This window comes from Echinops telfairi, unplaced genomic scaffold, assembly GCF_000313985.2.
Source record: "Echinops telfairi isolate 266 unplaced genomic scaffold, ASM31398v2 ScPeMD7_9;HRSCAF=40, whole genome shotgun sequence".
Lineage (NCBI taxonomy): Eukaryota > Metazoa > Chordata > Mammalia > Afrosoricida > Tenrecidae > Echinops > Echinops telfairi.
The window spans coordinates 8245600-8269090 of NW_022103906.1; the positions used below are offsets into that span (position 1 = coordinate 8245600).

The following is a 23491-nucleotide window of genomic DNA, read 5'->3' on the forward strand; positions in this document are numbered from 1 at the left end:
CATTTTTTTAAACAAAACAACCTTATCACCTTCTAAGTACTCTCCATTACACTTAATGTATTTGTCAAATCTGTGATTCCATCCTTGGAAGCCTTTATCAAACGTATCTGTTTGGATTGCAGAGAGCACCTCCTCATTTTTTTTCTTACCTTCTTCCATACCATCAACTAGCTGTCCTTTCATGTCCCTCTTTATTCTCAGAAACAAAAAGAAGTAGGGTGGAATGAGGTCAGGTGAGTCAGGTGCATGGGCAAGAGAGGCATACTGTTTTTGTCCAAAAACTGGTGCCCAAAATGGCTGTGTGAGCAGGTGCATTGTCATGGTGGCCAAACCGTTCTCCATCTGTCACAAATCAGACCTTTTTTGTCCCACACTGTTACACAATCTTTCCAGAACCTCTAAATATAAAACTTAATTAACAGTCTCACCCGGTGGAATGAACTCCAAATGCACTACAAGTCGACATTTTCATCTGTGTGGGAAGTTGATGGACTTCTAGAAGAAGGTGGGTCATCAATTGACATTTTACCTTTTTTGAAACAAGAAAACCACTCATACAATTGAGTTTCTCCCACAGTGTTATGCTTGTAAGCTGTGTTCAATGTCACAATGGTTTTTGCAGCATTTTTCCCAAGCAGTAAACAAAATTTCACAGCAGCAGGCTACTCTCTTAAATCAGCCATCATAAAAAAGCGATGTTTGAGCAGAACTGTTTTTATGAAAAAATTCACTGTGACCAGAGAGAACCTTCCAGGAAATGCCACTGGATGCACTAACTCCGTGTGAGTTGCTGGATGCTTGCCTAGTAGGAAAAATGCTCCATCCAGTGCAATTTCAGGTTTCATTGGGTACCCCCTTGTATAAAGAGAAAGATAATGAACCAGTGAAATAAATAGGCCAGTGAAATAAATTCAGCTTTTTCTTTAATACACTAACAATAAGGTTTGTTTGGTTTTTTGGTTGTTGTTGATTTTTTCTAAAGGATGGAAAAATATAAACATAACCTTCCAACTGCTAGGTATATCACACAGGCCATGTGCAATGTCAATTTGAACTCTAAGTGCCATTCTATATCCTCTACTTCCCTTCCAGTCTCATCTTCCATCATCTTCCTCTTGCTATTGCATTTCATTCTTCTGTCAAATCAGACTTAGAATTGCTAAACATGGTAGAGCCGTGAACTTTGTAACCTCCACTCACTTGTACAGATAGTGTCCTCACTCTGAAACACAAACAAGCTAATGGTGCCCGACTATCAAAAGATATAGTGGTTGGGGTCTCAAAGGCTTAAAAGTCTTAAAGTTGAACAAGTGGTCATTTGGCAGGGAAGCAACAAAACCCACATGGAAGAAGACGCCAGCATGTGTGATCATGAGATTTCTGCACGAAGACATATCAGAAATTTTTAAAATATGCAACCAATTTGATACAAAGAGAAGTGGGTGTAGTGGAGACCCAACGCCATCAGAATACAATTGACAGTCCCTCTCAGAAGGGTCACACAGAACAGAGGATAAATCCAGGTGGCAGTAAGGCACTGATAAACCACAGAACTATCTTCTAGTTCTTTAATATTTCCTCCCCTTCTTATTAGGGTCACTATGTAATACACTTCATTAATCAAGTTAAATTTGCCTATTTTCATTTCTACATTAGAGATCACTTAGTGTGTGGTAGTCAAGATATTGGATATTGGAATGAGGAAGATATGTCAGTAAAAATATTATATTAAAAAAAGGAAACATCCGAAAAGCCAACCTCTTGTTGTTTGTTTCAATGAAGAACTCCTACTCAGTGTCTAATAACTTCTTAAAACAAATGATTTAAAATGTAGTTCAAGGCTAACTTCCTGATGGTCTTCACTGTTCCTCCACGTAAAGCTGGCCCTTTCCCTGCTTCTTGCCAACCCACTATAACTACTCATTGTCACTAACTACACAACTACAACCCCTGTGGGATTGATATTTAACCCATTCATCTTCGTTTTCCTATCACTTGGCTCAGTATCCTGGTTTGGGTAGATGTATTGATCAATGGTAATTAAATGAAGGACAATGAGTGAGTACATTTATATGCCCAAGTATGTAGCCATATATATACACACAAATAAAGAAATGACATTGTACACCCACGCATATGTACACAGTGTATGAGTTAGTTAATTGTGCCAGCCTGGCCGATAATCACATGTGGTGCTGGTTGAAAGGCGGAGGGATAAATGGGTGGTGAAGCCTCGCCTTTCTAGTTCTTGGGTCTCTTGTTTTGTGATGGTTGTGTCGGGTGCAGCTGCCTTAGCAGTTCCCTGCTTCAGCTTGCAAGATTGACTTCCTCCAAGACATCCCCAAGGAGAAGCCACATGGATCTATCCCGATGCAGCCCTGGGTGCTGGAGCAGCCGTGTGGAGACCCTTGCCAGTGCTGAGATGCTTACACGTTCACGGACTCAGCTTTCCTCCTGCAGTCGGCATCATTGCCTCTGTTTTGTGAGGTGGAGGACTTTGTGGACTGGTGTTGGGTATGGGTTAATGTTGGACTTGTGGGCTTGGGCAGCATTGGGTTGGGATGTTTTCGTGATGCACCTTTTCTTTACATAAAACTCTCTCTTATACGTGAGTCGCCGTGGATTTGTTTCTCCAAAGTACCTAGACTAATACAGTGTATGTATGTACTTATTTTTAAATGTATGTTTGTGTATGTGTGTACATAATGGCTTCAGAATGTTCCTTGGAAAATTAAAGTTAAAGTATAATTGAAAGAACATTATTAATCCCCCTATATAAATAAACTTAAGTATATGAGAGGAGGTATATAGCAGCTAAAAATAATAGCTATGGGAGATAGGGAAAATGTATTTAATTTCTTTTATCACTGCTTAACAGATATTGTTATTTGAGCAATTTCTCACTATTATGTTTTCTACCTACTTCCTAGTCTGTTAATAATAGATGACTTTACCATTGTTATAAAATAAATATGTAAACCCCTTACATCCTTATCTTTTAAAATTTTAATAAGGAGATGCATATAAGACCCTATAGATAAATACATATTGATATATGGGAGGAGGTTGTAAAATATTCATGGAAAAATATCTTGTACATTAATTCCATTTCTCCACACACTTTTTGAAGTACCCCTCAAATATATATGTATGTGTATATATATACATATACACACACTATATCTACATATACATGTATATTTATATATACACAGATGTAAAATACATGTGCATGTATATATTTGTTTTTAATGCATATAATGTATGCGGTCATTTTTATAGTATGCGCTAGCGTAACATCCCACAAGTGATAGCACGGATGATTTTTAAGACATGTCCACCTAACAATGAATAATTTCTCTAGAAGAACGTTTTATACCCCAAGGGATTTCCTTTTACCATCTTCATGGGCAGTTGCTCTTCCACTCCAACTAATGAGCTGTTTATTTTGTATGATACATGGTTTCCTGTCGCAAGCACATTTTACTACTTAATATTGTTGAATTTCTTCTAGCTATATCTCCAGTATTTAGTCATTGAACTTTATTTTGATATTTTGAGATTCTTACAGATTTCAGGTACAAAATTTATCCAAACAAGGTACATTGAGAAGCTGACATAACTGCTAAATCTGTAAAATTAATATTGTTTAATAATAAAAATATTTTACTGTCTAAATTTATGATGAATTTCATATTCAATTACCAGTATCTGTGAACATACTTAAATTTATTTTTCTGGGATAGAGTACTACCATTTAATTTTGCTTTAATCAAGAATCTAACATAACTTTCCTTGCCAATTTGATTATTGCAAATATAAATATGTACAGCAAAATATGCATGTGATTTTATTCATATTTCCTGAGAAACACCACCATCTCTTAGATAAAACTTTTGCCAATTTCCTAAAATATCTGCTTCTTAATTTAGAGAATATTATAACACAACACAGCTGAGTATTTTCAAATGCAAAGCAAAAATTGATTCTAAGAAGATAAATATTGGATTCATTCTTGTATTGTCAGATATGGCATGTCCTATCTATTTTGCGGCCCCCACACATGCACACACACACCCATATGCACGTGGCTGACATAAATGGAAGCCAGCTCAAGGGCACCTCACAAAAACAAAATAAAACATTGCCAGACCTGTGCTAGCCTCATAATTATTGCCTAACAGAACAATCTCATCAACTCTTCCTCATACCTTCTCAACAGCCATTCCTAGCCACGAAGGCCCACAGTTATCACAAAGTAACACAGGTGACAATCATATTAACAATCTTCATCACATTCATCTTAGGGAATCCAGGAAAACATGGGGTTCATATAAAAAGTTTACTGGGGGAGGGGGAGGAGGAGGAGGAAGAAAATGAATGATGCTTCAAAATATTGAGACATGATCTTCCAGGCAAATGCAATACATGTTGATCAAACCAAATGCAATTCACAAGTAGCTAGTACTTCTTGGGCTCTCTTTTGTGCTGTCGAGTGAAAAATAAACTGTGAACGTTCATAAATCTAAGAACTGGTAGAGAGAGATAACTCAACGATCAAAAGCTAAGAGCACTCATTCATCTTACAGTAGCCTTTTATTTATCAAAGATTAAATTATTCCTGGTAGTCAATGATAATCTTAAGGATGATGAACCCTCTCAGGGTATTGAGGCAGTTTTACTTTAGAAGTATTAGGCTACAAGGTCTTAGAGTCAAATAGCATATAATCCTGAGCATCATGCTGGGCATAACTTGAAATGAAAGAATAAATTAGTTAGTTTATATATCTGAGCAAAAAGCATTCTACCTTTAAAGTGTCTGGTCATTGCATTGTAGCTAAGTTCAGCTAGACAGGCCACATATAGATTTTAACTTTGTAAAGAATGATCTGTGCCCAAGGACACTGTGTTCCGTATGACAGCTGACTGGGAGATGACTTAGCAGAGAATGACTTCCGAAGTGAACAGGGTATTTAGTAAAGTGAAATTTGTCTCTACTCTTTTCCAGCCTTTTCTTAACGAATAGGCTCAGTAGTTTATACAAAATGGTATCTCTTTTATCATGTAAAACAAACTTTAAAACACTGATTTGAAACAAGATAAAATCAGTAAGAACACACCACACATCTCTATTTAAACACTGTTAGTAAAAGTTCTTAAAAATAAAATAAATTAAATGATCAGCTGAAGTTCTTCCTCTCTGAAAGGTTGAACTCTGGGTTTTGTTCTTATTTTCTACCGAAAAGCAGTCCTTGAATTACAGCAAAATTCCAAAGACAAGTAGGTACCAACTCTCATCACATAGAGCCAAAACCAAGTCAAATCCCCAGGCCTATTAACAACCAAACAATTAAGGGAAAATAACTTTCTGAAATAAAATCCCAATGCGTTATTGAAATGCTGTTATTGTTACACACAAAACCTATAAACCAGTAAATAAATAGAAATACTTCTGAATGAACTATTTTCACAGTGTTAATTTGTAGTCTACAATATTAAAAAGAATCATTCAACAACATGTCAAAAACAACCAATCTTGAAAAGTTCTACTAACAAAGATAAATGGTAAGCACATTTCTTGTCCTGGAAAACTTGTTAATTATAACAAAATTATCCAAACATCTAGGTATTGTAAAATAAAATCAAATATTTCTATCATTAAATCTCGTGTGAAATCGCAGTGCTTACTTTTGCCCCAACCCTGTAATCTATCATAGCATATGAAAGGTCATTGAAGCAGTAAGTGTGCAAAACGCAGTGAATCACCTACCTTCATATAGGACTTTAAAACCTTGGGCACTCACAGCAAAATCTGTCGTGAACCACAGAGTGAGGATAGATCCTGTGCTTACTATAGAGGAGGGTAGCTGAAATCCTGATAATCTAAATTTAAAAAGAAAGAACAAGAATATTATTTATTATCAGCATGTATTTGTTAATAGGACTTACTTAATAAAATACTTTGTTAATATTCAGGCTGCCGTCTTTGTTTCAGGCAGTTCATCTACCAGTGGTAAGATTTGCATACATGCTTAGTTCCCCAGGCCACTGACTTGATGCTCTCTCATGCTGAGGCTACAGGACAGAGAAGAACAGTCCCTGTGAGGGTCCAAGAAGGTCAGTGTTCCTGGGAGGAGACAGCCTCAGCTTTCCTGGTTGGAACAACTATTGAGCTCCAATTGCTGGCTTTGCTGGTCGCAGCCCAATTTGTAACCTCCACAACCAGCAGTCGCAGGCTTGATGTTGTAATTAAAATGAATGATTCTCTAGTGTCAGAGGTTTTTTATTTTAAAAATATTTCAGAGTATTCTTTCTGAAAGGAATTATATAATACACTATTATCTTAGAGCATACAGACACTAACAAAAAGAATATCCTTACATCCTCTGTAAAAACAGATGATTCTGTATTTTTCAGTTCATTCCTTTCCTCCCACATGATTCAACAGTGAGTTCACATACTTCTTGATTAATAAATAGTTAAGACCTGCCCCCAAAACTGCACCACATCTGCATATAGTCACAGTATAATAAATAAAAGCCAAATCATATCTTGAACAGAAGTCCAAAGAATTTATTTGAACATAAATCTTGTTTATTCGTTCCGACTCAAAGCAAGCCTTTTACAGCTATCTATCTGTGTGTTTGTACAGGGAGAGACGGTGGTCCAGACAGTTCCGCTTTCCTCTTCTAACAAGCCGTGCCAAAGAATAAAGACCTGGCAAGCAACTGCCATACAGATTCTATCCAAGACAATCTTAAGAAGCAGTTGTATTTGGTCATAAAGGATTTCATGATGAGGCTGAGTCAACGCACTGTCACTTCATAACAGCAGCATTCATGTTTGGAAATGTTTAGATATGTTTCTAAAGACAGACCCAGAATACGTGAAACAGTGCACTAATTTGCAGTGGGGTTTTTTGTTTGCTTGTTTGTTTTGGTTTAGTTTTCAATTGCCTCCTAGTCGACTATGCCTCCTGGCCATTTCATGTGACGAGAGTAGAACTACCTTCCTTAAGGACCCATTCCTTAAGGTCCAAGGCTGTTACCTTTCAGAAGCAGAGTGTCAGCGTGCTATCTGGGTATATTTGAACCACCAAACTTTAGACTACTACTAGATGAGCACTTACCAATTTTGCCACCCAGGGACTCTAATAACACTCACAGACCAGTTTAAAATCAAATCACGTTTCAAACGCTCAAACACATGTTTACCTATTTGTATTTTAACAAATATTAAGTAAATAGGTATGTCTGCAGATATATTGTTTACTGCACTCTGATGACAAATGTGGGTTTGAAAGAAATTAATGTGAATGTCAACACCTTATAAAGGAAATTTTGGATTGTCAGAAATTCAGCCATATTAATATCTCATTATAGCTTCTACAGGTTGCAAAATCAATGACTTAAACCTAACCCACATAATGTGCAATTCTTAAATACAAAATAATATATTAATAAAGAAAATCATGGTCAATGAACTAAAAATTGAAAGTCATAGTTCATAATAGAATGGCCTCCCACATTGTTCAACTTCTTATATGTGATTTTGTTTTTCAGTTTAAATATGTAATATCAATTGGTATAAGCTTTATAAATTTTTGTTTTATTTTTTAAAATTTCCTACTGTTTGGTTTGGATTTGTATTGTCAATTATAATTTTATTCAAATTATTTTAAAACATTTACATTATTCAAATATAAAGACAAGTAAATATCATATTTCATCCATGAAATAGACTGCATGCTTCGGCTAGTATTGTTGAAGAAAATAATATGCTGGGTATATACAGTCTGAAATTATTTATTAATTCTCAGTCTTTCCTATGCTTTTACCATTATAGTGCTACCCAAACTGTGATCCCAGATATAGTCACATTGTAGTAATCAGTTTACCTTCCAACACAAATCAAATATTAGAGCTCCTGATGCCTGGTTCCCACAATCTTACCTTTGTATCTGCTATGATCACCATTTTCTATGTGATTACATATATAATTTTATGTGGATTCTCTTCACTATCAAATTATATTGGTCTTCATAGACAATACATAATGTCTATTCCTTATTAGCTAACTGTCTAAAGATTTTCATTTCCATGCTTTTATGTTTTTTCCTTTGAGTTCTGTGTAAACTACCCTCAAATATTCCACTGACAGGATAGTGAAAATGACTGATAGATGGAAAGAGAAATTCAGATTTTGCTATCATTCATACTAGTAGTCACTTTTCTGCATGATTTACATGTTATCAAATGCAGCATAGAAAGCAATTCACTGAAACAGATGCTGCTGCCAGAAAAAACTTACTGAGGCTGAGTTTAGAATCATCAGTGACAAATAATCATCAAGCTTGTAGAACTCAAAAACAGTTTGAAATTAAAGGAACTAATTAACATTTATAAACATACCACCCAAGAACAGCAGAATCAACCTTTTAAGTGCTTGACTAACCGAGGTTTACCATATCCTAGATCCCAAATCAAATCATAAGAATGGTAAAATGATTGAAATCAAGCTCAGATAAAACGGTTTTGAGAGGGAAATGCGTAGCACTAAATGCATATAAGAAAGGGAGAAAAGTCTGACATTAAGAATCCAAGTTCTCACTACAAGAACTTAGAGACATCAGAGCAAACACAAAGAACAGCAAAATATCCCAGAAGCAAGTTAAAGAAAAAAATAATAAATAGAAGAACTAAATGTACTGAAAACAGAAAATGGTAGAGAAAATAAATGAACAAAACGATAAAATTGACAAGGATCTAGCAAGTCTGAACACCAATGCTTGTCACAGGTTCATTCAAAATAATAAACAAAGAGAAAAACCAAATGTCTTTCCAGGGGGGAATGGTAAAGCTAGCCATAAACCTAGTATTACTCAATAATTAAAAATAACTGACAAAGGAGAAAAAGATACAGTTATTCAAATGTTCAATTTATAATTAAAGTGTTTTTAGCCATTATTCAATCACACTAGGGTAGAGAAAGGAATTCTTTTTAATCGTTTTATTGGGGGCTCATACAACTTTTATCACAATCCATACATACGTCAATTGTGTAAAGCACATTTGTAGACTCATTGCCCTCATCATTCTCAAAACATTTGCTCTCCACTTAAGCCCTTGGCATCAGCTCCTCATTTTATTCCCCTCCTATCCCGGTCCCCCCTCCCTCATAATCTCTTGATAATTTAGAAATTATTATTTGGTCATATCTTACACTGTCCGACGTCTCCCTTCACCTACTTTACTATTGTCTGTCCCCCAGGAAGGAGCTTATATGCATATCCTTGGAATTGGTTTCCCCTATCTAGCCCACCCTCCCTCCACCTTCCCAGTATCACCACTCATACCGCTGGTCCTGAAGGGATCATCTGTCCTGGATTCCCTGTGTTTCCAGTTCCTATCTGTACCAATGCACATTCTCTGGTCTAGCCAGATTTGTAAAGTAGAATTGGGATCAGGATAGTGGGTGGGGAGGAATCATTTAGGAACTAGAGGAAAGTTGTATGTTTCATCGTTGTTACACTGCACGCTGCCTGGCTTGTCTCCTCCCCATGACCCTTCTGTAAGGGTCCAGTTGCCTACAGATGGGCTTTGGGTCCCCACTCCGCACTCCCACTCATTCACAATGATTAGATTTTTTTTCTTTGATGCCTGATACCTGATCCCAATGACTAGCCAATGAAGTCCACTCTTTGGCCTCTTACCTAGGCTACTGTGAACACTTTTTAGTCCAATGCTAAATTGCCTTTGCATGTTGGCCTTTGAATTTAATTGCAGTGGATTTTCATGAGAAAGACCTGAGCACGAGTTAATCATAGAGCTGATCTGAGAGTTTCTCTCTCAGGGTTGGCCAACAATGTAGGTTAAAACCTTGGCCCATCCTGAACATCATGCTCGTTTTTGCAATCGCCTCATTCCAGATTCCACACATTTGTATCATTTTTAATTCTTATCTTGTGGACGTTTTATATTTCTATTTGTAATAAAGCAATAAGAGTTGATGTTATTATGAATTAGATGTTGAACCACTAACTTCAAATTTGATAGTTCAGACCCACCAGTCACACTACAGGACAAGACCTTGCAAGCCAATATTGGTCACAATGAGTCTGAATCAATCTGAAGGCAATGGAGAGGTAATATGCCTATCAAAGTAAAAAGAATTTTTAAAAAAAGAGCATTCCCTACTCCTATGTAGGCAAATATGCTATTACCTACATTATATGAAAACTTTATCTACTTCATCATATGCTATGCCTCAGAAAATTGGTATTTAAGAAAATTAAGGAGTTTGAAGCCTGGTCCCTTTGGCCCTTCATGATCACACAGTCAAACACCAAAGGCGGGGAGAAAAATCATATCCTCGTCAATGAGGGTGGCGCGTGATGGGGATCCAATGCCCATCTCTAGACAACTGGACATACCTTGCAGAGGGGGAGGGGGGAGATGAGTCACTTAGGGTTCAGTATAACTTTAATGAAACCCACAACCTTCCTCTAGTTCTTAAACGCTTCCTCCCTCCAACTACCAGGACCCCAATTCTGCCTTGCAGATCTGGCTAGACCAGATGATGCACAGCGCCACAGATGGGAATTGGAAACACAAGGAATCTTGGACAGATGAACCACTCAGGACCAGGGGTGACAGTGGCGATACCAGGAGGGAAGGGGGGTGTAGGAAGGGGGAATTGATCACAGAGAGCTACATATAACCTCCTCCTCTCTGGGGGATGGGCAACAGAGGGGTAGGTGAAGGGAGACGCCGGGCAGTGTAATATAAGACATCATAATAATTTATAACTTATCAAGGGTGCATGGGGGAGGGGGGCAGAGGAAGGGAGGGGGGCGGTGTAGGAAAATGAGCTGATTCTGGGAACCCAAGAGGCAAGCGAATTTTGGGAATGATGAGGGCAACAAATGTATAGATGTGCTCTACACAATTGATCTATGTATTGTGATGAATTGTATGAGCCCCAATAGATTGATTAAAAAAAAAGAAAATTAAGGAGATAGCTTATATTAAAGCCACTATCAAATGAGTGTTATGAGCATTCAGTCAAATGTATGTCTTTTGGTTCCCAGTTTATTAACTGTTTATAATTTGGCCTAAACATACCAACTAGCTGGTAAACCTGTAATGCATTTGGCCCAATAAATGGAGGTAGAGTCCGTTTTACAGAGAAGCAAAGTCTATCCGTACAAACATAGGACTATTAACCCTGAAGACAGCAATTGCTTATCCTCATTCAATGAATTATATTAGAATCTGCTCTAAAGTCCTAGCTGTATGACGTGTAGGAAGAAATGATTGGTTAAGAAAGGTGAAGAAAGGAATGGCTTGTGAAACTAGTGACAAGAAAGCAATTTCATTCACAATTAAAAAAATAGGGTAGTGTCAGTCTTAAGATGCCTCTCTCTATCTTTTTGTTGTTGTTGTTGTTGTTCCTAGTTGTGCCCCTCTTGTCCTATAAAAAGTCATTGCTACATTTTTTTCACTGGGAGAAAGCAATTCCCCTCTCACATCCAGTGATCTGGATCAATAATAGAGCATGCCTGTCAAGGAGGAATAATTGTTGGGCAGAGTAGAAGCGATTGTGGCATCTCTTCTACACTCTAGGTATTTGTTCATGTCATAGAAACATGAGTTTCAGAATTGAACAAGTTTATTCTGCTCCTGTCTCTCAAGAAATTACTAGGATGAATTACACTGAAATAAATCCACAATATTGCTTACTGCACCATCTTCGAAGATACATCGTGGAGAGCAAAGTGACAATGTTGGAGGTAAAGAGTGGTAATGTTGAAGAATAAAACAAATATTGGTGAAACGCTAAGCAGAAAAAGCACATCGCCGTGGATGTGTCTCATTCCCATGACTTAATGAGAAAGTCAAAACCACACTGAACAGAATACACTCAAATTACACATTGTATAAACCTCATGATCTCTGGCGTTTATGATTTTAAAATGCCAAATATATTTAAAATGGTTTAGTTAAAATGTCAAATGTATATTGGGTGCTCAAATGTATATGTTAAGCAAATTTCAAAAATGAAAAAACAAAACAAACAAAAAACCACTAAGTTAATTTTTCCCCATTGAATATAATTGCTTGGAAAAAAATTCTGTGAGGAGGAAAATGTTGCCAAACTCAAAGTGAAACTCAAAATTTCATAACACCACATTTTAAAAAAGGCTGCCAGTATGCATATCTTCTTAACATAATTTTTAAATGGCTAGTCTTGCATTGGAAATGAAATTAGAATCAGAACTGAAGAGTAGTTATCTCAGAGAATAATTTATTTAATATTCCACTACTTAATTATTTTTCTTATAAAGCATTCCAGCTAGTCAATATCTAGGCCTTGCTTTAATGCTTCCAAGAGATAGAAGAAAGAGAACTCCAAAGGCAGTTCATCCTGTCTAATTGCTTGCTGAGAAGTTTAGATGCCTTACTGTCTTACTATGGTCAATAACTGGCTCCACTAAATATTATGTCACATTATAAAATATAAGGGTTGATTTTTAAAATTTGTATCCATTTTAATGTTCTAATTACTTAAATATTTATTATCCCCATAGATGTTTTTCTGAGTGTGCATGAATGTCACATATTTAGTATGAAGTATAATAGTAGAAAATCAGAACAAATATTTCATCATTCAAAATAAATTCTGAAGTTTCACAACAAATTACATTAATTATTGACATATTTTCTACATTATTATAATATAAAAGGTACAAAGCCTTAAAAATATATTTAAACAAACTATGGACAATCTACATATATATATTTTGCACCAGCTATTTTTCTTTTACCATTGATTTATTAACTTGAGTCATATAGAGATAGCATGGTAACTTATCTATACCACAATCTCTATCACAAACCTATCAAGTTTGTGATAACCTTCTGGAATTTCAACAAGCAAAAGCTATCGTGAGATTCCTCAGCATCCCCTTGAGTTCCTGTACAGTGTTTTAGGAGGGGAAAATGCAGTAAACATAAGAAAGAGAATGGGTGGCAAAGTAGTTAAGGGCTGAGATGTTAACAGAGAAGTAGTCAGTTAGAACCCAGCTAGGTGTTCCTATAGTGATTATAATCTTTGAAACCCAAAGTGGCAGTTCAACTATTATATGGTCATTGTCAGTCAGAATTGACTTGACAGCAAACAACAAAGTCTGAAGTTACTGTACACAAACATTCCTGGGGTGAGGACCAGGTAGTATGGCAGGGACCAGACCAGATCCAGGGATACATATGGTAGCCAACTAAAAAGGAGGTTGGGAAAGGAAAAAAAATAATAATAATAAAGAAATGGGTAGCGGGGACACAGGGCACTAACCCACCCAAGGGGTGGGTATTGCTTATATCTCCACAGGGAAAGAGTGACCAAACTTCAACACAATGCTCCAAGATGTGAGTGCAACATACCGGCGTGGAGTAGGGAACCAGTGGAGAGGTTTGAGGGGCCGGCCACAATCTCAACTACTAACTACATCGACACCTGCCCCTTGCCCCAGAAGAATTTATGTCAAAGGACTGCACTGAATCTGCAGCTCTGGGAGAGGGACATATCTGATCAGAGCACATGGGAGCAGATGAAGGGGGAGGAGGAGAGAGTGGAGCACACCTGGCCCACCAGGTCATGAGGACGATGTGCCCAATTAGAGCAGCCAGTCCACAGAGAGGACCACATGGCCATCCCCACTATGAGACATGATGCCCCTCACTGACCCGTAGCCCTACAGGGCACAACACCGGAGACACAGTGTGGGAATTGCACCCAATCTGATCCCGCCACATCGAGGCAAAACACTAAGAGGGTGCAACAGAACATCAAGGGAACAGAGTGGCGAGGTCCCCAGGGAATGCTGAGGGTGGATTTGGGGCCAGGGCGTGGTGACCCAACAGACTGGACTGGAAAACACTCCCAAAGGCCAACAAACAGTCCTTGAACTAACTACAAACTTTTCTTTCTTGTTGTGTTTTTTGGGTGGTGTTTTTTTTTTGTCATTGGTTTGTTGTTTCATTGTATATTGTTGCTTGGTTTTGCTCTATCTTGTTTTTGTGCATGTTGCTATCTCCACAGGTCTGTCTAAATAAGATAGACTGCATAACAATATGGAGGAGAAAACAACGGGACCGACAGTTCCAGGGGGACACGGGAGAGGGGGAGGTGGGGGTAAAGCTAGTGGTGGTAACAAACTCAGGCACAAGGGAATAAGTGATCCAAAATTGGTGGTGAGGAAGGTGTGGGAGGCCTGGTAGGGCATGATCAAGGGGAATATAACCAAGAGGAATTACTGAAACCCAAATGAAGATTGAGTATGATAGTTGGACAAGAGGAAAGTCAAAGGAAATAGAGGAAAGAGGTAGGAGGCAAAGGGCATTTATAGAGGTCTATATAAAGGCATGTACATATGCAAACATATCTATATATGAGGATGGAGAAATAGATCTATGTGCATATATTTATAGGTTTAGTATTAAGGTAGCAGAAGGACATTTAGCCTCCACTCAAGTACTCCCTCAATGCAAGAATACTTTCTTCTATTAAATTGGCATTCTATGATGTTCACCTTCCCAATACAACCACTGAAGACAAAGTGGGTGAATAAGAAAATGTGGTGAAGAAAGCTGATGTCGCCTGGCTATCAAAAGATATAGCATCTGGGGTCTTAAAAGCTTGCAGGTAAATGAGTGGCCATCTAGCTCAGAAGCAACAAAACCCACATGGAAGAAGCACAATAAAGGATCAGTTAGTTATCAGGCATCCAAGGACAAAAAAATCATATCATTGTGTGCTCACCTCCCTCATACAATCACTGAAGACAAATGGGTTCATAAGCAAATGTGGCAATGAAAGCTGATGGTGCCCAGCTATCAAAAGATATAGCGTCTGGAGTCTTAAAAGCTTGTAGGTAAATAAGCGGCCATTTAGCTCAGAAGCAACAAAGCCCACATGGAAGAAACACATCAGCCTGTGTGATCACAAGGTGTCGAAGGGATCAGGTTTCAGGCATCATCAGAACAAAAAATCATATCACAGTGAATGAGGAGGGGAATGCGGAGGGGAGACCCAAAGCCCATTTGTTAGGCCACTGGACATCCCTTTACAGAGGGGTCTCAGGGAGGAGATGAGCCAGTCAGGGTGCGATGTAGCAATGATGAAACATACAACTTTCCTCTAGTTCTTAAATGCTTTCTCCTCCCTCACTAACATGATCCCAATTCTACCTTACAAATATGGCTAGCAGAGGATGTACATTAGTACAGATAGGAACTGGAAACACAGGGAATCCAGGACAGATGATCCCTTCAGGACCAGTGGTGTGAGTGGTGATACTGGGAGGGTAGAGGGAGGGTGGGCTAGATAGGGGGAACCAATTACAAGGATCCACATGTGGCCTCTTACCTGGGGGACTGACAACAGAAAAGTAGGTGAAGGAAGACATCGAACAGGGCTAGATATGACAAAATAATAATTTCTAAATTATCAAGGGTTCATGAGGGAGGGGGGAGCGGGGAGGGAAGGGAAAATGAGGAGCTGATGCCAGGGCCTTAGGTGGAGAGCAAATATTTTGAGAATGATGAGGCCAATGAATGTACAAATGTGCTTTACACAATTGATGCATGTATGGATTGTGATAAGAGTTGTATGATCCTGTAATAAAAGGATTAAGGAAATAAAATGTTTAAAAAACTCTCATTGTAGGGTGTGCATATTCTTTTCCAAACCTTTTCCTGGGAGATAATACAGATATCATGTCATTCCATACTTCAATCATATCCAGCAGCATTGTACACTTGCTACCACAGCTTCCAATGATTCTCTTTCTTCTTGAACTCCTTGATATCATCGCCTCTTACCCCACACCCTCACTCACTGTACCCCCAGGAGCCCTTATTGTACTTGATGTGTCTACAGGTTCATCAATCCTGCGTTTCACATACCCTCCAAAAAACCCAGAAAAATAACATTTCAAGAGGACTATCCGCAATGAAAAAACATATAATTTATGTTTCCAAAATCACCAAGCCATTATATAATTAGATTAAAGGGGAATGACTGCATGCAAATGAAAGAAATTATCATTTTGTATTAGAAACAATACTCATATTGTCAAATATAGATGTGGCAGAAAGACCAAAATTAATAATTGGGTGGCAGATCCAAATATTGAAAATCAGAAAATTAGCTGGTAGAAATAGAATGTATTGTATGTAAACCCTCGTACATTAGTTAACTGCTTGACTCCAAGTGAAAGAGCTGGTGGTTTCAGTCAACTCAAAGGGGCTGGGAAGACAGCCCTGGAAGTCTGCGTCTGCCAGATCCCCACCATGAAAATGCTACGGACTAATTCCATCTGCACACATGAGGCTGCCAAGGGTCAACCCAACTTGACAGCAACTAACAGCAACACTTAGACTTCTAATCACTACTCACATATTTTTTCTGCAATGTGACAAATTTTATTCTACAAGCTATTCTGTGCTTTGTATAATGTAAAATTTTCTAATATTTCTTGGATATATAAATACATTTTCTTAAATTTCTTTATTATAGTCACATAAATTTATTATGTATAAATATATCTCAAGTATGAAGAAGCAAGATATTATAAGAGAGTTAAAATAACCTGCCCCCAATTGTACATAGGTTATTAGAGACCATATTTAAAGTTTAGTTCAACTCCCTTCCAAATTAGTGGTTTGAAGCCTTTATAATTATTAGTTGCTACGGTACGTATGTATGAATGTATTTATGTATGTTTTTTCCAATAACCAAGACCCAATATTTCTTGTTTTGTTAACTAACACACATATATATGTTGAATTTGATTTCAACAGCACACACACTCTAGAAATTTCAGTACTCTTTTTTTACATCTATGAAGATTGAAGTGCACATATTTGGGAGAGTTCGTTAAAATAACAATAAAAATATTGGAGAAAATGTAATCAGATAATATAAAATGTAACTTAACTTTCACATCCGAAGTTTTTATGTGAGAGACCAATAGATATTTTCCATTTAAAATGATATCTCTCTTTAAAGAATGCTTTGGATTATCATTTCAATGTCATGAAATTTCAAGTGGCCATATCCAAAGGCATTGTCTGGGATAGGGAAGATGACAAACACCAGAGAAGGGACCTGAATGCCTTCACACTGAAGAATGCCTTTTAAAGGGGCAGGCACTAATGTTAAGTTCTTGGTCATATTTTTCTTGTATTGTTTTGGCAAGATTTTTCAGGATAATACTGGGGGGGGGGCAGGGAAATGAAGACATGAATGCATCTGAAATTTTAAAACATCAAATATAATACATCACAAAACACCCGACTGATCTGATTGGAGTTTTCTCACAAAACACGTGTATCTCACGCAGTTCCTTTGAGCCCCTCTGGTCTGATGATGATATGAACTCGTTGCTTTGCAGGGTACGGCTTTTCGCCAAAAAGTATGCATAGAATTTCTAACAGTCTGTGTACTGACTTGGAGGAGATCTTTTCTAATGTCTTTTTTTCAGTTTGTGTGCTTTAACAAAAATAATGGCAGTCAAACTACTGCGTTTAGCTTTAACTTAAAGCTTTCCTGCTTAAGAGGCTTACATCTTTAAAAAATCTATCAGTGATTTCAAATGCATCATTGCTCCTATCATGGCTACTACTGTCTATTTCTTTCCAGAAGTCTGAGAAGAGTTTCATATGATTATGTTGATTTAGTTATACTTGAAATATCTTCATTTGCACTAAATAAAAATTCTCTCCCAAGAGATTTCATTCTCTGCTAACCACTGCCCTCTAATAGAAATGATTCTTGGAGAAGGGGGGTGGTGTGTGGATTCCCTGAACTGAATTATGAACAAATTTGCCAAGAATTAATCCCACTGATCCTCTTTTTTCTATAATGAACCAAGTTATTTTTAAGAATGTTATTTCATAATTACAATGTCTATAAAATCTATTGGAAACATAAATCTCAACAGATTTTGCCCCCAAGCATAAAATAACATTCTCTTGGTGTGATTGTATTATGGCAAAAGCACTGCATACTCTTCTCAGTGAAAAACATGCTTTTCATTAAATACTAGCAGTGTTTTCTACTCATAAATATGATTGTAAGTAAGGGTTTCATTCCAATATGATCTGCCTCATGTCTTCAGCCCGTATCTTATCAACTCCATCCCAATCTCAGTGATAAGAATCTATACATTGTCCTACTAGCATAACAATCCATTAGTTGATTCCCAAATCAAGTTTCCATTTTGAGGGTTACTTTTGCCCGGACTTACCACTTATCCCTGTAAAGATTGTTAGCTAGCCCCATTGTTACTATAGCAATACGTTTTATGCTACTTTGGAATGCCCTACAGGGTTTACACTTTATTTCTTCATGTGAGATTTAGTTCATTTACTACTAATATAATATACTGTGTGAGTGTGAACCACAAGGTGGTGCCTTAAATATTTTCCTCATTGACAAGTGAAGGCAGCAAGAAGGAGAATCTAACTCTAATCCTAACTTTGCTTTGATATAGTTTTACTAATGTCAAGGTGCTAATTTGGAAAGCTTAGAATGGCAAACTTCTATGCAATTTATTTCAATAAGCTGCCCGAAGCTGACATAATTAGATGAATTTTATTTAAAATTAAATGATTTTTTAATTCAAAATTTAAAACCTAAGTTCCAATATCAAATAGAAACCAGTAGTCTGAGGAAATTCACTGCACAGACCCAAAGATTGAGAAGCGTGCCACATATTACAAATGAAAGAAAGAAGTAGAAAATGAGAGAAAGATAGAGAGGTAAGAGAGATAGCAACTGGCTGAATATGGAATGATTGCTGCTCAGTAATTTTCATTACATATTGACTTTAACAAATCACGCCATCCTAGAAGCTTTTGGTGGTCCTACCACTATAGCTCTGACACTGATTTTCCCTGGTGGCAAAAAAAAAAATGTTGGCCTGCTCAAAGAGCAAAGCAAGCTCTTTGAGACCACCAGGCAGTCATTCCACAGGAGCAAGAGGAGGCTCCCTACTCCTGTAAAGAATTAGTTTCAGAAACTCCTAAGGGTGGTTCGACATTGTGCTATAGGGCTCTTATGGATGAGAATTGGCATGATGGCCACGCGTTTGGTTTGAGGTTATTGAAAAGAGGTGAGAAGCTAAGAGGAGAGAATTGAAGACATCCATAAACCCTAACAACAGGAATGAAGAATTTCTTGCCCTGATAATTTCTGAAACCAATTTTTGATGGCAAGCATGGCACAATTAGAAATGAAGCATGTGTCTACTGAAGTAACAAGGTACTTCTACAAGGAAAGGGAAGGAGAAAATTAGCTCTGCTAGTTTCTTGGTGAAGTTAGTAGAACTTAAATGTATTTTATATATTTTAATGTTGGGCAACTATTATGTAAAAGGGAATCATTTCATATAAGTAGGGATTTTTTAAGGCCATAAAGTAACCTACGCTTATATAGTTATATGTATTTAACCTACACTTATGAACTTCTTTGTACTTAAACAGTGAAAGTGGTCTGGCAACATTTGCAAACTAGAATGGACAAAGACTAGTAGAATTCAAATGCACTGTATAATGGAAAATAATTTTTTTATGAAAGAAATTCTTGCTAAGACATGTATGGGTCACACACAAATCAATACAAAAGTTTCTGAACAGCTTGAAAAACAAAAAATACCCACTTGACTTAAAGTTTTATCAGAGATTTGTAAATGTTCAAGGAATCACAGTTATATAATAACTCTCATATTTCAGATGAGAACACAGAGAAAAAAAAACCAAACCAAGCTATTGGGTCCATGTCAACAAACAGTGACCCGATGTGACCTGGTAGAGATGTCTCTGGATTTCTCAGGCTGCACCTCATGAAGGGGGTAGAAAGCCTCTATTTCTCCTGGTGGGTTCCAAACAGCTAATCATACGGTTAGCAGCCCAAGTCCTAACCAACACGCCACCAGGGTACTGAGACTGGGAGAGATTAAATAACAGCACCCAGGATTATATTATCTGACTATGAAATCAGTTTCCCTTACACAGCAGTAAAGCTTTCTCATGAAGTTGAATTGATGTCTTCTAAAGAAAAAACAAAAACACGTTCACACATAAACACACTCTCACACATGCACACACACATTAACACCAGTATTTGCCAGTGCTCTGTAGTTTTCACTGACTTTCTAATCAGGATTCTGAGTTTGCATATATGATATCCCCATGTAAGATGTGCCCCAGTGGCACTGTGGGCTAGGCGTTGAGCTGCTAATCGCAAATTCAGCAGTTCAACCCACTATCAGGAGAAAGATGAGGCAGGTTGCTGCTATAAAAGTGTACAACCTCTCAGAAACCGTACGCAGAGTCACTGTGAGCTGGCATTGACTCAATAGTAGCACTTCGTATGTTGTCTTCTAGGTCTTAAAGTCAATGTATGAGTTAGAAACAAAAGTATCTTATTTTTATGTGAGGAGCATACGTTTCAGAGACCGTCAACAGCTGAAGCTCAGATTACCCAGTCATGAGTGCCGAGCCAAGGCTCCAGTCTAGGGATTCACTGTTCAGATAACATATCATGGTAGTTCACTCCTGGAAACTGAAAGGAAATGTCCAACTGAGGCCATAAAGGATGTGATACTGGCCCAAGAAATAATCATAGTAATTGAGTGAGGACCAACCAATAATTAAGGCTTCATTAACACAGTGCGGTATACAACTAATCAAACTGTGAAACTGATACCATTATGAGAATTAATAGTAAGAATAATAAAAGGTTGAAGCAGAAATGCATTGAGAAAGAATGGAAGGCAAATGACCTTAAAATGTTGGCTGTTATTCCCTTGTCCCTGGGTTGATCAACACTACCTCTTTTCTCTCACCTCCCCCTCTCCCATGTACCCCCGGAACCATCGGTACGAGGCCTGGTAAGGTTTGATCAAGGCAATGTAACCGAGAGGAATTACTGAAACTCAAATGAAGGCTGAGCATGATAGTGGGACAAGAGAAAAGTAAAAGGAAATACAGTAAAGAACTAGGAGGCAAAGGGCATTTATAGAGGTCTAAATACAGGCATGTGCATATGTAAATATATTTAGATATGATGATGGGGAAATAGATCTATGTGCATATATTTATAGGTTTAGTATTAAGGTAGCAGCTGGACATTGGTCCTCCACTCAAGTACTCCCTCAATGCAAGATCCCTGTTCTATTTCACTGGCATTCCGTGATGCTCACCTTCCCTACACGATCACTGAAGACAAATGTGTACATAATCAAATGTGGTGAAGAAAGCTGATGGAGCCTGGCTATCAAAAGATATAGGTGGAATAAACAAGCCATAAGAGAGTACAACAGATGACAGGGGAACATGGGGGTAGGGGAGGCAGGGGAAAGGAAGAGGGTGTTAACAAGCACAGGATCAAGGGAACAATAAGTGATCCCAAATCAATGTCAAGGAGGGTGCCGCAGGCCTTGCTTGGCTGGATCAAGGGAAATGTAACCGAGAGGAATGCCTAAAACCCAAATGAAGGCAGAACATGGTAGTGGGACAAGAGAAAAGCTCAAAGAAATAGAGGAAAGACCTAGAAGGCAAAGGGTAGTCATAGAGATGTAAATACAGGCATATAAAGATGTAAATATATTTATATGTAACGAGGGGGAAATAGATCTATGTGCATATATTTATAGGTTGAGTATTAAGAAAACAGATGGACAGTGGGCCCCTGCACAATTACTCCTTCAACACAAGAACACTTTGTTCTAACAATTCGACAGTCTGAGATGCTCACCTGCCTGGCATGATCACTGAAGACAATGGGTGCACAAGAAAATGTGGTGTAGAAAACGCATGTTGCTTGGCTGCCAAAAGATGTAACACCTGAAGTCACTGAAGACAATGGGTGCACAAGCAATTGTGGTGAAGAATGCTGATGGTGGCCAGCTACCAAAAGATATAGCAGCTGAAGCCTTAAATACCTGAAGATAAACAAGCAGCCATCTAGCTGAGAGACAACAAAACCCACAAGGAAGAAGCACACCAGCCTGTCCCTACTTGATCGCTGAGGACAAAGGGGTGCATTAGCAAACGTGGTGAAGAAAGCAGATAGTGCCTGGCTATCAAATGATACAGCATCTGGGGTCTTAAAGGCTTGAAGACAAAAAGGCAACCATCTAGCTAAGAAACAACAAAACCCACAAGGAAGAAGCACACCAGTCTACCCTGTCATGAATGCTGAAGACAAAGTGGGTACATAAGCAAATGTGGTGAAGAAAGCTGGTGGTGTCAAGCTGTCAAATTACATAGAATCTGGGGTCCCACATGCTGGAAGATAAACAAGGGGCCATCTAACTGAGAAACAGCAAAGCCCACATCTGATGGAAGAAGCACATCAGCCTGTGAGATGACAAGGTGGCAAAGGGATCAGGTATCAGACATCCAAGACAAGAAAAAAAAATCATAACATTGTGAATGAGGGGCAGTGCAGAGTGGGGACCCAGGACCCATCCGGGGGAAAATGGACATCCCCTTGCAGAAGGGCTGCGGGGAGGAGAGAAGCCAATCAGAGTGCAGTGTAGCAATGATGAAATATGCAATTTTCCTCTAGTTCTTAAATGCTTCCTCCACCCACTACCATGATCCCAATTCTACCTTACATACCCAGCTGGACCTCAGGATGTACATTGGCACAGATAGGAACTGGAAATATTGTGAACCCAGGACAGATGAACTCCCCAGGACCAGTGGAGAGTGTGGCGATATCGGGAAGGTGGAGGGAAGGTGAGGGAGAAAGGGGGGACATATGACAAGGTCTACATATAACCTCCTCCTTGGGGGATGGACAGCAGAGAAGTGGGTGAGGGAGATGTCAGATGGGGTAAGCTATGATAAAATAATAATAATTTATAAATTATCAAGGGAGAGGGGGGAGGGGGCAGCAGGGAAGGAGGGGGGAAATGAGGAGCTGACACCAAGGGCTCAAGTGGAAAGCAGGTGTGTGAGAATGATGAAGTCAAAATATGTACTAATGTGCTGAACACAAATGATGTTTGTATGGATCATGATGAGTTGTATGAGCCCCTAATAAAATGATTATTAAAAAAAAAAAAGATACAGCATCTAGGATCTTAAAGGCTTGAACATAAATAAGTGGCCATCTAGCTCAGAAGCAACAAAGTCCACATGGAAGAAGCATAGCAGCCTGTGTGATCAGGAGATGTAGATGGGATCAGGTATCAGACATCAAAGAACAAAATATCATATCATTGTGAAAGAGGGGGAATACAGATTGGGATCCCAAAGCCCATCTGTAGGCAACATGACATCCCCTTACAGAAGGGTCATGGGAAGGAGATGAGCCAGTCAGGGTGCAGAGTAGCAATGATGAAGCATACAACATTCCTCTAGTTCTTAAATGCTTCTTCCCTACTGTATTAGTCTAGGTACTTTGGAGAAACAAA

At 38.2% G+C, this 23491-nt stretch overlaps 1 protein-coding gene across 1 annotated transcript in view; it reads right to left on the reverse strand.

The window, feature by feature from the left end:
- The window catches only part of CSMD1 (CUB and Sushi multiple domains 1), a 2262799-nt gene that overhangs the window by 1648967 nt on the left and 590341 nt on the right, over positions 1-23491 (reverse strand). Inside the window, exon 3 of the mRNA XM_045286696.1 lies at positions 5771-5883. Within this exon, the coding sequence (XP_045142631.1) occupies positions 5771-5883 (113 nt within the window). The remainder of the gene's footprint in view (positions 1-5770; positions 5884-23491) is intronic.